This window comes from Micropterus salmoides, unplaced genomic scaffold (genome assembly GCF_014851395.1).
Source record: "Micropterus salmoides isolate LMB-PRFRI ecotype aquatic unplaced genomic scaffold, ASM1485139v1 Ms_hic_scaffold_9, whole genome shotgun sequence".
NCBI lineage: Eukaryota > Metazoa > Chordata > Actinopteri > Centrarchiformes > Centrarchidae > Micropterus > Micropterus salmoides.
In genome coordinates this window covers 14,210,464-14,225,681 of record NW_024044681.1, presented here as the reverse complement: position 1 = coordinate 14,225,681, position 15,218 = coordinate 14,210,464, and the positions used below count along the sequence as shown (strand labels likewise).

The 15,218-nt window shown below is 43.0% G+C and overlaps 1 protein-coding gene across 8 annotated transcripts in view; it reads left to right on the top strand.

The window, feature by feature from the left end:
- Positions 1 to 15,179, top strand: part of nsd1b (nuclear receptor binding SET domain protein 1b) — a 39,047-nt gene extending 23,868 nt beyond the window's left edge. For 7 of the 8 annotated variants that reach the window (XM_038708383.1, XM_038708381.1, XM_038708388.1 and 4 more), the window contains 12 exons: positions 5,002 to 5,202; positions 5,293 to 5,475; positions 6,817 to 6,973; positions 7,537 to 7,742; positions 7,912 to 8,024; positions 8,984 to 9,130; positions 9,845 to 9,967; positions 10,109 to 10,225; positions 10,846 to 10,987; positions 11,498 to 11,604; positions 11,795 to 11,996; positions 12,527 to 15,179. In XM_038708383.1, coding sequence (XP_038564311.1) covers positions 5,002 to 5,202; positions 5,293 to 5,475; positions 6,817 to 6,973; positions 7,537 to 7,742; positions 7,912 to 8,024; positions 8,984 to 9,130; positions 9,845 to 9,967; positions 10,109 to 10,225; positions 10,846 to 10,987; positions 11,498 to 11,604; positions 11,795 to 11,996; positions 12,527 to 13,230 — 2,402 coding nt within the window. In that variant the 3' untranslated portion in view covers positions 13,231 to 15,179. The remainder of the gene's footprint in view (positions 1 to 5,001; positions 5,203 to 5,292; positions 5,476 to 6,816; positions 6,974 to 7,536; positions 7,743 to 7,911; positions 8,025 to 8,983; positions 9,131 to 9,844; positions 9,968 to 10,108; positions 10,226 to 10,845; positions 10,988 to 11,497; positions 11,605 to 11,794; positions 11,997 to 12,526) is intronic. The other variant, XM_038708387.1, reaches the window with a different exon arrangement.
- The last annotated feature ends 39 nt before the right edge of the window (positions 15,180 to 15,218 follow it).

Sequence of the window (15,218 nt, the reverse complement as noted above, 5' to 3'; positions counted from 1 at the left end):
AACACGGGCCAGTGCTCCTGTAACACAGACCATGGACCCCCCTATGGCCCTAAAAGTCAACAATAATCGGATCCTTTAGGACGTTACACTGCCACTGTCCGGTGCAGTGCCATGGTAGCTGGTTATCCCTGATAGAAAGTGTTGTGAATGCACGAGCGCTGCCCCTGCTGCGGGAGCACGCGTGCATTCAACGGTGAAGGCGGACTTTCGACTTCACCAAAGCAAAGTACTGATTAAGGGCGCTCCGATCGATCGGTCACCGATCATAATCGGCCGATAATGGCTTTAACTAGTTCGATCGGTGGTCGCTAAAAAGGCCGATAAGAAAAGCCGATCAGATGATGCAATACTTGCCAGACACATTTTCAACGGCAGCTAAAATGTTTCACTATGTGAGCGGTTTTCAAAGCTAGCTAGCACCAAAGTCCTTCTCAGACAAGAAGGGATAAATGCGCCCATGTAATCATTTACAATTAGAGTTGAGCAAAATTCAGACAAGTGGAGCAAAACGCAGGAGCGATCATGTGAAACTGTCGCAGCTGTGCTCATCTCACTCCCGCAACCGGAGTTTAACAGACTCATCAGGCAGAGAGAGAGAGAGACTGATCCTTCAGTGTGAGTTTCCTGATGCAAAGAGCGGCGCCACTCGATCAGCTGACTGCATCTCTCTCTCTGTTTTCGTTACAAAAAAACGGAGACCTTTTGCTACATTTCTGCCTCCCGTCCAGATTAAAACGGTGAATCAGAAGATGTTTGTTTGAAAACGCTGCGGACCCAGTGGATAAAACAGAGGACTTTTTTTTTTTGTGCATGTTGCTGTATTTACTTTGCGACAACTCCCAGTCTGTTTTCCGCCGCCATCTCTGGTACTCCCGTGTTTCCAGTTCCACTTCGTTGTCGGTCAATACAAAAAAAAAACAAGAAAAAAGCCTGGTGTGGTTCTTGGTCTGTATTAATTTCTTCTTTTGCTAAATCGTCTGCTACTGTGGAGTAGACCATCTGCTTCATGTTTACACTGGCACGCGCATGCCCAGAGTAGCTACCTGAACGGCCACTAGATGTGTTTTCAGTCCTTCTAATATAGACAGAGATCAACTCTGACACGCAGCTGAAACGCTGCTGTGGACGGAGAAGATCGGTTTCGTTATGAAACGGTTTTAAAAACGTAGCAGTGTGGATGTAGCCTCACATTACCCAACTCCTCTCTCTACTCCTCTCATGCCAACCCTCCCGTTTTCCCCGTAAATCTCCCGTATTTTTAACCTTTATAAAGTAAAATAAAAACCTTCTGGCCGTATTTAAAGTGTTTGCTACTCTCCCTCTGGTAAAGTCGGTGGCAGCATGTAAGATATGTAGACTGTGCTTCCTGCACAAGGATTAAAAATTAAAACAATCCACTGAAATGATATAAGGCCTATAGCCTACTAATGGCAAACCATGTGAAAATATAATGAATATAGTAGCCTATGTAATATTAACAATTGACTGTATAATATGGAATTTACATTGTAGCCTATTTTTATTTATTTAAATTTTCCTTATTTTCAAATCTCATTGAAGGCAGTTTTGACTCCTCTCTGTAGTCCTTCTCCCTCTCTCTGCTCCTCCCTCCACTCCTCTCTCTCTCCTAAAGCCCACAGAACCTGCCTGAGCTTTCCAGAACAAAAAGCAGCTACTTCAGAGTTTATCATCAACTCATGATGCCTGTGCTCCTTTATCTCCTAAATATTTTGGCTGCAGCCTTTTTTGTTGCAGTTTTTGTCGCCCTGTCCCCCTACAATTGTAGTCATGAAGTCCTTTGAAAGACTGGTGTTGGCCCACCTGAAGGACATTACAGGCCCCTCGTGGACCCCCTGCAGTTTGCCTACAGGGCTAATAGGTCAGTGGATGATGCTGTCAACTTGGGTCTGCATCACATCCTGCAACACCTCGACTCTCCAGGGACATATGCTAGGATCCTGTTCGTGGACTTCAGCTCGGCGTTCAACACCATCATCCTGGACATCCTCAGCACCAAACTCACCCAGCTCACTGTGCCAGCCTCCACCTGTCAGTGGATCACAGACTTCCTGACTGACAGGAGTCAGCCGGTGAGGCTGGGAAACATCACATCCAGCACCCGGACTATCAGCACTGGCGCCCCCCAGGGGTGTGTGCTCTCCCCACTGCTCTTCTCCCTCTACACCAACGACTGCACCTCAGGGGACCCATCTGTCAAACTCCTGAAGTTCGCTGACGACACAGCGGTCATTGGCCTCATCCGGGACGGTGACAAGTCGGCCTACAGACGGGAGGTTGATCAGCTGGCTCTCTGGTGCGGTCAGAACAACCTTGAGCTTAACATTCTCAAAACTGTGGAGATGACCGTGGACTTCAGGAGGAGCCCCCCCCCACTCTGACCCCCCATCACCATACTCAACAGCCCTGTGTCTGTTGTGGAATCCTTCAGGTTTCTGGGTTCCACTATTTCCCAGGACCTGAAGTGGGAGCCCAACACTGACACGGTCATCAAGAAGGCCCAGCAGAGGATGTACTTCCTGCGTCAGCTCAGGAAGCTCAACCTGCCTAAGGCGCTGCTGATCCACTTCTACACAGCCATCATCCAGTCTGTCCTCTGCACCTCCATCACTGTCTGGTTTGGATCTGCCACCAAAAAGGACAGGAGCAGACTACAACGGACAGTCAGGACTGCAGAAAAAATAATCGGTGCCAACCTGCCCTCCATTCAGGACTTATACATTTCCAGAGTCAGGAAACGGGCAGGAAACATCACTGCAGATCCATCTCACCCCGGACACAACCTGTTCCAGCTCCTCCCCTCTGGTAGGCGCTACAGAGCACTGTTGCCAAAACCAACAGACTCAGGAACAGTTTCTTCCCACAAGCCATCACTCTGATGAACAGCTGATTTCTGACTCACGGTGTCAGGAACAATTCCTGTGCAATAACCCAGTAACTCTGTCTCTAATCAGCCACCTGTTTACTGGTTTCCACTTATTATGTATTTATTCACCATTCTCTGTTTCAGTGCTGTTCATACTATGTCATATTGTATATACTGTATACCAATACACCTACCTCAGGTCATAAGGTCATAGGTCTTATTTATTTTTTCCAGCATTATTTGCACTATGCTCCATCACACTGTGTACACACTGTGTACATGTGTACATGTATGCATGTATGTGTATCTGTATATCATATCTACCTTCAACATGTACATAATGAGAATAATAGTTTACTCTTGCATCCTTTGCACTCTGATCACTGCACTATTTGTCAATATGTCTATATTGTTTTGTTTTCATAGTGTGTATATTAGTGTTGTCTACTCTGTAGTTTGTGTCTGATTTTATTTTATTATTATTTTATTATTGTATAAGTAAGCACATCGTGAGCAATGTACAATCCTGAGTCAAATTCCTCGTATGTGTACACATACCTGTCAATAAAACTGATTCTGATTCTGATTTTTATGGTTGTAGTACATTTATACAGATGCTGTTTGTTCTGTTTTTGTAGTTTATTCCACAATAAAGCTCTATTTGTTAAGCTATAAGATGTTCACAGTAACCAGGCAAAGGCTCCAAATAGACCCGGTGATCGGTGTTTTTGATCGTATCGGCCGATGCTGCTTTCGGCAATCAGTGATCGGCACAAAAAATCCTGATCTGAGCACCTCTAAGTACTGATACTTATACTGTTAATTAAGCCGTACAAAGAAGTGTTGCATCAAAGAATGGACTGTAACTTGAGCTAAAGTTAACAGGAATGGTTTGGGAGCACATTTTTGTTCCGCCATCACTTTTTGTAAAACTGTCAATATTCAAAATCTACACAGTTGATTTCTCACCTCAAAACTTCTCAGAAGTGGATTTAGTGATGAAATTACATACGAAAACTGTAAAATATTAAACTTTCTGTCGCTGGCCTCTGTCTGGCACGCGCAATGATGATGCAGTGAATAGTGACGATTCTCTCTGACCAATCAGTAGTCTGCTGTGTTTTCACGTCACATTTTAGTATCGCCTCAGCTCGAAAAAAGTACCTGGAAGCAGGTACAGGTACAACTTTTCCGCAATGGAAAACCAAACAAAGGCGAGTCAAGTCGAGCTGGTACTGTGCAGTGGAAAAGGAGCTTTATATAATAAACAAGACATTTTGAAAGCTTGAACATTGCCTTTGTCTCTTTTGTCCCGGATTCAATGTGCCCCTCTGACAAAACAACTGGCCCAAGCCTGGCCCCCTTAACAAAACTGATCTAGTACCGCCACTGCACATAAATGCCAATCAGAGAGCATCAGCATCCATCTAATTGTAAACAAAAGCTCCAACTCCATTAATTGTAAATAGGAATTGTACAGTACAGTAACATTACCTGATGAAGGTCTGAGGACTGAAAAATCGTCAGTAAAGTGAGTACAATTGATTGACAACATACAGGATTTAAAGAAAATTCTTTCCCCCTTTTCTTTTTTTGAAAAATTGAATAATTTAAAGATTAATGTAAAAAGGTTTACTGTTAGATTTGTCGTAATATTTTTGACATTTTGTCTTTTGAATTGTTGGATTGACTTGTGAAAAATGTTAAAATTTTTGGTGAAGCCACAAGTGGAAAATTGGGGAAATAAATATTTAAAAAATTTAAAAATAGATAAAATAAAAAATATATCTAACGAACAAAAAATACATTTATATACTCTCTCAGACCTTTTCTTGAAAACATTGAGCCTGTTATTGGACAGCATTAACAATAGATAGAGATTATGAACTTCTTGAATCACACTCAACACGTATGCTCTCTATACCTGTCTGATAAAACAGTATATCAGTGTATGCACATTATCAATCTTTTTTAAGCCTACTACATTTGGGTGTCTAACTGTTACAAATATTGTATTTCTGTTGTAATGGATCTCTAAATAAAAAATCATCTGATTGACGTTAACATGCACCACTTAAGGTACAAAAAGTGATAATTTATACTTTTTTTCCTCCCAGGCATCCACACCTGCTTTGTATGTAAAAAACGTAGTGAGGACGTGCGGCGCTGTATGATTCCTGTGTGCGGGAAGTTTTACCACGGGGAGTGTATCGCCAACTTCGCGCCGACTGCACCTGTGAACCGAGGCTTCCGCTGCTCGATTCACGTCTGTCTCACCTGCTTCATCACCAATCCCAACAGCTCGTCCATCTCTAAAGGTAAACCAGAGGACACTCAGATGGAATCACCTGTGTTTTTGTGCACCTTCCATGCTCTGACTGTGCACGTGTTCTCTTGTGTTTTGTCAGTAGGTCGCCTGGTTAGGTGTGTGCGCTGCCCAGTGGCCTATCATGCGACAGACCTCTGCATGGCAGCAGGCTGTGTTGTCCTGTCCAACAACAGCATCATCTGCCCCAACCACTTCACCCCCCGCCGCGGCGTCAAGAACCACGAACACGTCAACGTCAGCTGGTGCTTCGTCTGCACCGAAGGTACAGCTTTAGGAGTCATTTCAGCTTGACCAGCCAGGCCAGATTTATTCAATCCCCAAGGGGTCGAACTGAACAGCTAATAAACTTTCAGCCTGAATCTCATCCAAAGATTCCACATTTTTGGGAAAAATACGAATACTAATTCGCTTTCTTGACAAATGTGATATGAGTGAACTGATAGCAGTATTATGTAGTGTTGTAGTCAAGGCCGCCCAAACCAAGACCAAGTCAAGACCAAGATCAGAGTTTATGGAGACTGAGACAAGACCAAGACTTTTAGGGGCTGAGATCAAGTCGAAACCAAGACCGAGGGAGGGCGAGACCGAGTCAAGACCAAAACCAGTTCCCCACATTACTTGACACACAATAAAATGTGGAATGAGATCATAGGTACTTCTCAAATTGATCTGAAAGATCCATATTCCCATTAAAACACCCATATCCAAACACTAAGAGCTGAAATCAACGTAAGCATCACAATCGCCGGGAGGGGTGACTGTCGTTAACGGTAACAACACATTTTAATTAGCATTATTGGTTGCATTTGAAGCAATATGTTTTACATCCACTCAAAGTTTGGATGTTAACAAATAAATCCGACAATGCAAAAGCAATTTATTGATATTCCCAAAGTTATGATCTTGATTGGTCTTGAAATAAAATCCCGAGTCCTCAGTGTCCGAGACCAAGACAAGACCGAGTACAAATGCCGTTGAGTCCAAGACGAGACCAAGGCCATCAAAAAGTGGTCTTAAGACCGGTCTTGAGTACTACAACACTAGTATTGTGTCTATATGGTAAATATGAAACAGCTGGCTAACTTTGCTTTGCTTAGCAGGAGCAGGAACTAGTTGCCTGACAACCAGTGGAGACTCCATGAATTTATGGGTCCCAATTTTTGCACTTTGGTTTTTGTACGATTAAATAAACGAGATATAACAAGTTAATTTGTAAGCTTTATAGATGTTGGTAGAAAGATTTTGTGACTTTTAGACCGAGCCAGAGTAGCTATTTCCCCATTTTCCCTCTTTGAGCTAAGCTAACATCTCACCTAACTCTCGGAAAGCCAGTGAGTGTATTTCCAAAATGTCAAACTGTATTTTTAATGTTAAAACTCAGTATCTATTGTTACTTGTATATGTCTTGCTGTATTGAGACTCTGTTGATGCTTGTATGTTGTTCCTCAAATGTAAGCCGCTTTGGAAAAGAGCATCTGCCAAATGAGTAAATTTAAATGTGAAACTTTCTTGCACACCGTAATGTCTGATTCAGTACAGCCTTCACATGCACACATGAATAATCAACAGTTAGAACAATGCTGTTCCTCCTCCTGTGCTCCAGGGGGCAGTCTGCTGTGCTGTGAGTCCTGTCCTGCTGCGTTCCATCGGGAGTGTCTGAACATGGAAATGCCTAAAGGTAGCTGGTACTGCAACGACTGCAAGGCTGGGAAGAAACCTCGCTACAAGGACATCCTCTGGGTGAAGGTTGGGCGGTACAGGTCAGTGGCGAGCTGGAGACACTGTTCCTCTCTAATCTATTGCAGCATATTGCTGCCACTAAAAAAACAACCTCTACAGATGGATTACGTGGGTTAAACAGATCTCTGAAACTATTCTGTCACTCACAAAACATTAACACTGTCCAAGCTCTTCCAAACCTTCAACACAGACACAGCTGTGGTAGAGACAGATGCAATATCACTCCTGTACAATAAACACCTCATATTAAATCATTAATCTGCCACTGTTGTGCAGTTCTATTCCCGTTGTGTTTTATCCTTAAATGTTCAGTGTGTAATATTTAGGAGGATCTATTGACAGAAATGCAACATAATATCCATAACCATGTTTTCAGTGGCGGATAAAGACCTTACATAATGAACCGTTACGTGTTATTATCTTAAACTGAGCCATTTCTATCTACACACAACGCGGAGCCCCTTACACGTACGTCGCCAAGTATTTTGTTCAAGGAGCAAGTGAATGCAAAGTGAGCCGTTGGTTGCAATTCGCAACCCTCTCCACTACATGTCACTAAAACTTACACACTGAACCTTTAAAGGTGGTGGCCAGCAGAGGTCAGCCATCCCAAAACGATCCCAGAGAACATCCAGCGGATGAGGCACGATGTCGGAGAGTTTCCTGTTCACTTCTTTGGCTCCAACGACTACCTGTGGACCTACCAGGCCCGAGTCTTCCCTTATATGGATGTGGACGCCAACAGCAAAGAAAAGATGGGGAAAGGTGTTGATGCCACCTATAAGAAAGGTAACCAGCGTGTTTAGCTTCTTCCACACATCCAGTGAAAGTCATTGGTTGGCGTCTTTAATTGAATTTTTCTCTTTTATTGTATCTATGTGTTTCATTATGTTGTTGTTTGAACCTGTTATGATGACTTGACATTGCTGAGTCTCTGACTGTTGATCTCCCTCCTCAGCTTTGGAGGAGGCGGCCGTGCGATTTCGTGAGCTGCAGGCAGAGAAGGAGCTTCGGCAGCTTCAAGAGGACAGGAAGAACGACAGGAAGCCTCCCCCATACAAACATATTAAGGTCTAAATTCATGTCTTTGTGTAGTCCAAAATGCTTCATCCTCCAGGTTTCTTCAAACATGAAGCAGGGGTGTCTGTTTTAGTTACAAAATTTGATCTTGAGCGTCCCATTTAGCTTTAAGAATACATGGCTGAGTTTTACCTTATAATCCCAGTTTGCTGCAGTTATACTGGTGAGCCTCAACTTTCTTTAAGTCCCACATTTTGAGACTGCAGTCCTCTCATGTATTCAATGAAACTAATTAATCATTCTAACGTAACTACTAAAATTCTCTCTATATATTTAATTATATTAAGCATTGATATAGTGTTGGGTGGCACGGTGGTAATGTGGTTAGCATTATTGCCTCACAGCAAGAAGGTTGTGGGTTCAAGCCCCAACCTGTGTGTCTCTGTGTGGAGTTTGCATGTTCTCCCTGTGGGTGCTCTGGCTTCCTCCCACCGTCCAAAGACATGTGGACTAGGTTGATTGGTGGCCCTGAAAGGGAAGGCTGGAAGACATCTATTGTGAAAAGTCCATTCCTCGTTTTTTTGCTGTTGTGTTTTTGGTTCTGGTAAAAGGAGAAGAGTGGTGACTGTAACACAAGCTGTGGAAATGTACATTATACCAATTTTAATAAGAAAACAGGTAAATATGGAGGACGTTTTGAGTTTGCAGGGAAACAAGAATAAAGGTCTGTCTCTAATAAAAACTTGTTCCACATTAAGGCTTGGTCACTATTTTAGACTATGTTCATTTATTAATTATTATTATCCTTATTCTGGTACTGTGCATTGATATACTTAAAGCAAAACGATGAAACACCATGCTAAATAATACAAAAGCTCTGGTTTGATATATTGATAGATTTAAAGCTAATTGACATATCATCTCACTCAGAAACACAGCCATTATGTGATCAGAAATATAATCCTCACATAGAGGGTTAATGTTTCCTTCCACCTTTCTGACTCATTCAGGTGAATCGACCAATAGGAAAGGTTCAGATCTTTACGGCCGACCTTTCGGAGATCCCGCGCTGTAACTGTAAGGCGACAGATGAGAGCCCGTGTGGGATGGACTCAGAGTGTATCAACCGCATGCTGCTGTATGAATGCCACCCGCAGGTACAGAAATTCCTCCATCACACTCACAAAATGGTTTATTAGAGACATTTTATAGATTTATAGATGTGTTGTTGTTACGTACAACTCAAAACTAAATGTAAGAACTGTATGGAGAAGGAAAAACTACTTTGTGTTTTCTCCTACGACTATTTTTATATTTTATATTATCTTTTGGGAAAGTGTAATCTGCACAAATATTTTTGTATAAATAATGGTAATCTGCACTACATCAAATCTTTACTTTATTTTCAGATGTTTGTTTTATTAAGCCTTTCTCAAGAAAAGCAACATTAGCATTCATTTGGAGTCTTATTTCTGCCCATCTGATGAATCGAAGTCCAATATTCATTCTCCTTTTAGCTCTGTTTTGGTCTCCACCAACGCCTGAAGGAAACATCTGGCTCTTTAGCTGCGTAATGCTCCACTATGTTCACCAGCTAGTCGCAAACTGTGTCTGTCTGTAGAGCTTTATCCTGAAAACGATGCTATGAAAGCGGTGAAAGTGAACCAACGCAGTGAAGTTGTGGGGCGTGAAAATCAAAACAATGAGCTCAAATACGGTGAAATGTGTGAAAATTCTGTGTGGGTCGTTAACAGCTTCCTTGGCTCTTGTAATACAGAGATCACAGTGTGTTGTGGTACAGCAGTGTGGAAAGTATCCCTGTCGTGATATCTGGCTGATATATTTCCTACGTTGTAAAAAAAAACTTGCAGGTTTGCCCGGCCGGTGAGCGGTGCCTCAACCAGGCGTTCACCAAGCGTCAGTACAGCCAGGTGGAAATCTTCAGGACGCTGTCTCGAGGCTGGGGGCTACGCTGTGTCCACGACATCAAGAAGGTAACTACGCTGCTGTCATTAATAGTACTGCTGCTACTGACTGCTGCTACTGGTACACATACTTCTACTGTACTTCATGAACCACTGCAGCATTGCCATCAGGAGGTTTAAGCTGCTAAATAATTAATGTTTTTCCCACAGGGTCAGTTTGTGAGTGAGTACGTCGGAGAGGTGATTGACGAGGAGGAGTGCAGGTCCAGGATCAGACACGCTCAGGAGAACGACATCTGTAACTTCTACATGCTAACTCTGGACAAGGTACAGCTCAGAGCCAGAGGGTGTGTGTTCAAGAGTTCAAGAGCTACTGTGTATAATTAGACTCAATCCAAAATGCGGTCAACCCAAAACAAGCCTTCCCGACTGAATAGAATTTGGACCTCACTCAGGTCTTAATTTAAATGCAGAGAGAGTCTCATTAAAGTTGTTATTTTAAGGGAACACCCCCGTAGCTTAGGGATGCCAACCGTGGTAAGGCCGCTCGAGACCTTTGTTACATCTCTTACATCTCTCTTTCCATTCATTTGTTGTGCAAAAATGCTCTAAAAATACTTCATATATTTACATTTTTAAGCATTATTCCATAGTTGTGGCGCAGTTTGTTCAATTTCACTAGAAACATTTCTGAGACGTCTGCTCTCCACCAAAATACCAACAACTTTCCTTGTTCTTCCTCAGTTGAATGAAACCCCCACCTGCGCACCTTTCACGCTGCACCATGCATGAAATTATCAGACAGGCAGGCCTCTAAATGTAGCAGCGGCATGAAAATAGAGCCCTTAAAATGTAGTACTGTTGAACACCAAGAAGATTAATCTTTGTTTCAGACAAGTCGAACTGTCTGTTAGATTTTCTCATTACTGCACGTGTGTGTGTGTTAGGACCGAATCATCGATGCTGGACCGAAGGGGAACGAGGCTCGCTTCATGAACCACTGCTGCCAGCCGAACTGTGAGACGCAGAAGTGGACGGTGAGTGGAGACACCCGGGTGGGACTGTTCGCTCTCGTCGACGTCGCTGCAGGTAAAATAACCAGTTTGTTAAATTATCAACTTTGACCATTCAGTTTTTGACATCTGTTTCCATGAAATCAACCGGATTATTTAATACAGGCAAAAAACATGAAACATGTTAAATTCACTTTGGTTCACAAGGAAAAATTACTAGTTTTAGTTGTTCAGACATGTAACGAGGTGTTCTTATGTGGAGACAAATTGACAAATTTCTAAATATTAAAAACAGTTTTTAGTTTATCATTATGCATATTGTGTGTGGATTAAAACAATACTCACATGCTGATATGTAGATTGAAAGAGTTGTTGATCACTGTAATTGTTCCTCCTGTTTATATTGGCTGTGAAGTGATCCTTTCCTCTTGCAGTTTCAAGTTATGGTAAAAATGTATCCTGAAGCAGGTTTTTCGACCATCCTGTCGAAACGCTCAACTCTAACCCTACCTGAAGCTAAAATGAGGCCTCAGCAGTCTTAGTTAGTCAAATCAAGTGTGTATCTTTTGTGTGTGCATCTATTCAGGCACAGAACTTACATTCAACTACAACCTCGAGTGTTTGGGGAACGGGAAGACGGTCTGTAAATGTGGAGCACCAAACTGTAGCGGCTTCCTTGGCGTCAGGCCAAAGGTGAGTAATAGTAACACAAATGAAATACTACTCAGTTTGACTTTTTGGTAAACACCTGAGGAAAAAGTTATTTTGAATTTGTTAACGATTTCTTTGGCTGGTGGTTAATGGAAAAGTAGAATGTGGGGGGGTTACCCTTTTTTCCCACGATGAAAGTACCATTAAAACCTCCCTCCTCTGAACACACCAGAACAACCCTCCCTCTGACGACAAAGGTCGTAAGCTGAAGAGGAGGGGCCATGGCAGGAGGAAGAAGAAGGTGGTGGTGACCAAAGAACGGGAAGATGAGTGTTTCAGCTGCGGAGATGGAGGACAGATGGTTTCCTGTAAAAGACCCGGCTGTCCCAAAGTTTACCACGCTGACTGCCTCAACCTCACGAAGAGGCCTGCAGGTCAGTGGCTCTCCATGAACATAATAAACCCACTCTCAGGGGAGTTTTCAACACCTATGCCTGTTATTTTTTCTCTCATTTTGTTAAATGTATCACCTGAGAAATGTAGTGGAATTTAAGTATAAAGTCCAAATTTGGGATCAAGTACAGTACTTTGTTGACTGATTTTTTGACATTTGCTATTCTAATATGTTGTTGGAATTGTCTGCAAGCGCTCAGCACATAACAAAATAATACACAAAACACTGCTGTGTTGAAGATTAAAATATATACAATATGGAGAAACATATGTAGCGTGGCCAGAGATACAGTACGTGCTGTTCCTCAGAGACACACTTTAAATGGAGAAGAAACACATGGCAGAGTTTCATGGCCAATAGAATGAGTAAATGATGAAACCTAGTAGTTAACAGAAGTTCATACTATTTTACTTTCACAAATATTGAAGTTTATTTTCACAGATTCTATTTCCAAACAGGAAAAAACAAGTCAAATCTATCTTGATGTTCTCGTCTGTGTGTTCATCGTAGGTCGTTGGGAATGTCCGTGGCACCAGTGCGACATATGTGGCAAAGACGCCGCGTCCTTCTGCGAGATGTGCCCCAGTTCCTATTGCAACCAGCACCGCGACGGTCTGCTCTTCATCTCCAAGCTGGATGGCAAGCTGTGCTGCAGTGAACACGACCCCTGTGGCCCTGAACCTCTGGAGCCAGGGGAGATCCGGGAGTACACGCCCGAACCCAGAGCCCTGACCTCAGGTCTGGGCATGGCCGTCATCCCCTCTGCTGCTTCTAACACTACTACCAGTCAGAACCCAACCAGCAGGCGGGTCCAGGAGATCAGCGCCGGCGCTGGCATGTGCGCATCTGAGTCACTTCCTGATTTTTCCATCCCAGTACCCATCACTATTCCTGTTGCCGCGCCTGCCGCCTCGCCTCCCCCCAGCAGCTCTGATGCACCCAGCAGCCCGCACGTGTTTGACCTCCCGCACTACTCGCCCATCTCCTCATATGAGGAAGAGAGGGATGTCTTAGAGGAGGAAGAGGAGGAGGAGGAGGAAGAGGAGGAGGAGGAACTGCTGGCAGAAGTGGAGGAGGAGGAGTCAGGGGAAGAGGGTGAGGTGGGGAGGCAGAAATCAGATCCTCACGAAGAGGATGGGGAGTCGCTGATGGAGGAGGAGGGGCTTGAATACGTGGAAGAGGAGGATGACGAGGAAGATGAAGAGGAAGAGTGACAGTGGATTATTATTTACCATGGCACAGTTGAATAACAAGCCCGCACAGTCACTACAGTGGGAAGAAAATGAATATTAATTAATTCACATTTACACAAGTAGCCCAGTCCGTCACTGTGTGCAGGTAGACATAGGGAGGAAATGTTTAGGACAAAACTAAATCAACACATAAATAAATTGTTCAAATCTTCATAAATATATAAATAAACAGCATAAATACTGTATAGAATCATATATACACACAGACAGATCATTCTTATTTAGTATTTATTTAGTTTTGTCCTGGTAATCGCTCCGTTTTTCCCAGACCTCGGTACACACTTGCTATGGAAAAAGGTTCACTACACAGTGACTTTGCACACACTGGTGCTGACAGCGCCTTGACACGGCAGATCTAGACAAAGAAAATCATCCGGAGACGCTACATAGAACTCCGATATACTTGTTTTCTCTCATTCTGGCCGGTTTGTTTTGGTATTTCTTTCAGTAGTATTTGAGGTGTCATATATGTCAACAAGCTGTCCATGTAAGTTGGAGACAGTTACTGTGTCTGCAGCATCACAGAGGCAGAGTGTGGGTGTTTCCTGCTAGAAAAGACTTCAGCCCTTGTAAATGACTTCGAACAAATGGTTACCACCTTTTCATCGCTGCAGATCGGGGGTGGTTGTGCCAGGGGAAAAAATGTATTTATCCGTAAATAAACCGGTTTCAGTTCTCTGCCCCCTCTTGTGATCACAGCATGAGCTGCTGTCAGACATGAACAGTGTTCCAAATTAAACACAACCAGACTCTACTGGACTGAAATTTGTCCTTGTGGTCAGTGGACTTTGGTTACGTTCAATCAGTTAAATAATGTATTATTAGGATTTTACTCATCACAGCTTCCATTTACACTCCAGTTCTTCTTGACGCCTCAGTAGATCGTTACATGGTGCTTCAACAGTTGAGTGCTTCAACATCAGACCATCTACGAAAATGTGAAAGTGCCAGATGATCGGCTGCCTGGCGTAGCCACACCATGAGTTCACACGATAAGCGACTCGAGAACTCACTGCAGCTTTGTGGTTGTTGGTCACGGCTGTTGAAATATCATGCAGTCAGGTAGAATGAAATGTTGTTTAGTTTCAGTTCCAGTATCAGGAAGAAACTTTCTCTAAATGTTACGATTTTTATGCCAAAAAAAAGGGTGTGAGACTGACAAGGATTCAGTGTTTGGCTGACAATAATCTTTATTTTGGGGTAGGAAAGCCACAAAGAAAGTGTTTATACCATGATGGTGACACTAAAGCTGTCGCATAGGTTATTTAGCAGCTCCATAAGGAGACAGGTTGGACTGCAGGTTTCACAGACATCATCTAACGCTGGGCAACACAAAACTATGTCTTGCCCTCGCTGGTGGTCTGAATGCAGAGATGGCACTAAGTTTGCTCCAGTGTGTATGCTGTGTTCTGTAGTCATTATTTATAAACTGTTCTGTGACGCACAAATGATGACGTGGGTGAGACAGGCTGCTCGTTCCTCGTTCCCTCCTCATCTTGAAAGTCTTCGATTGGATGCGAGGCGCTTGGATGGACGATGGACTCCTGCCATAATGCTTGCACTTCAGTATGTGTTCTTGCCACACGTGTTTTGCTCTGTCTTCAAGCTTAATATTGTCTGTGTGTTATCTGCCAATGCCTTAGAGTGTATTTCTTTGGAGATATTTTTAAGGAATGGTTTGGTGCCTGTGAGAGCCAAGTGTCCCTACTAATGCCTTTTTACAGTTGCCCAACAAGCAATGTTTCATTCCAGTGTAATTATGACCCGTTAGACCTCCACCACCCATTGACCTGTTAAAACAACGGCTATATAAATATAAGAAAAAGAAGTTATGAAATAAGCTTTGTACTTGTTCTTCTTTTCATGAACTAGAAAACATAGATCTGTGAATTGATAAAAATGAAAGCCACTATGTATGGATTTTTTTTGTTGTGATTATAGCGTCTTAC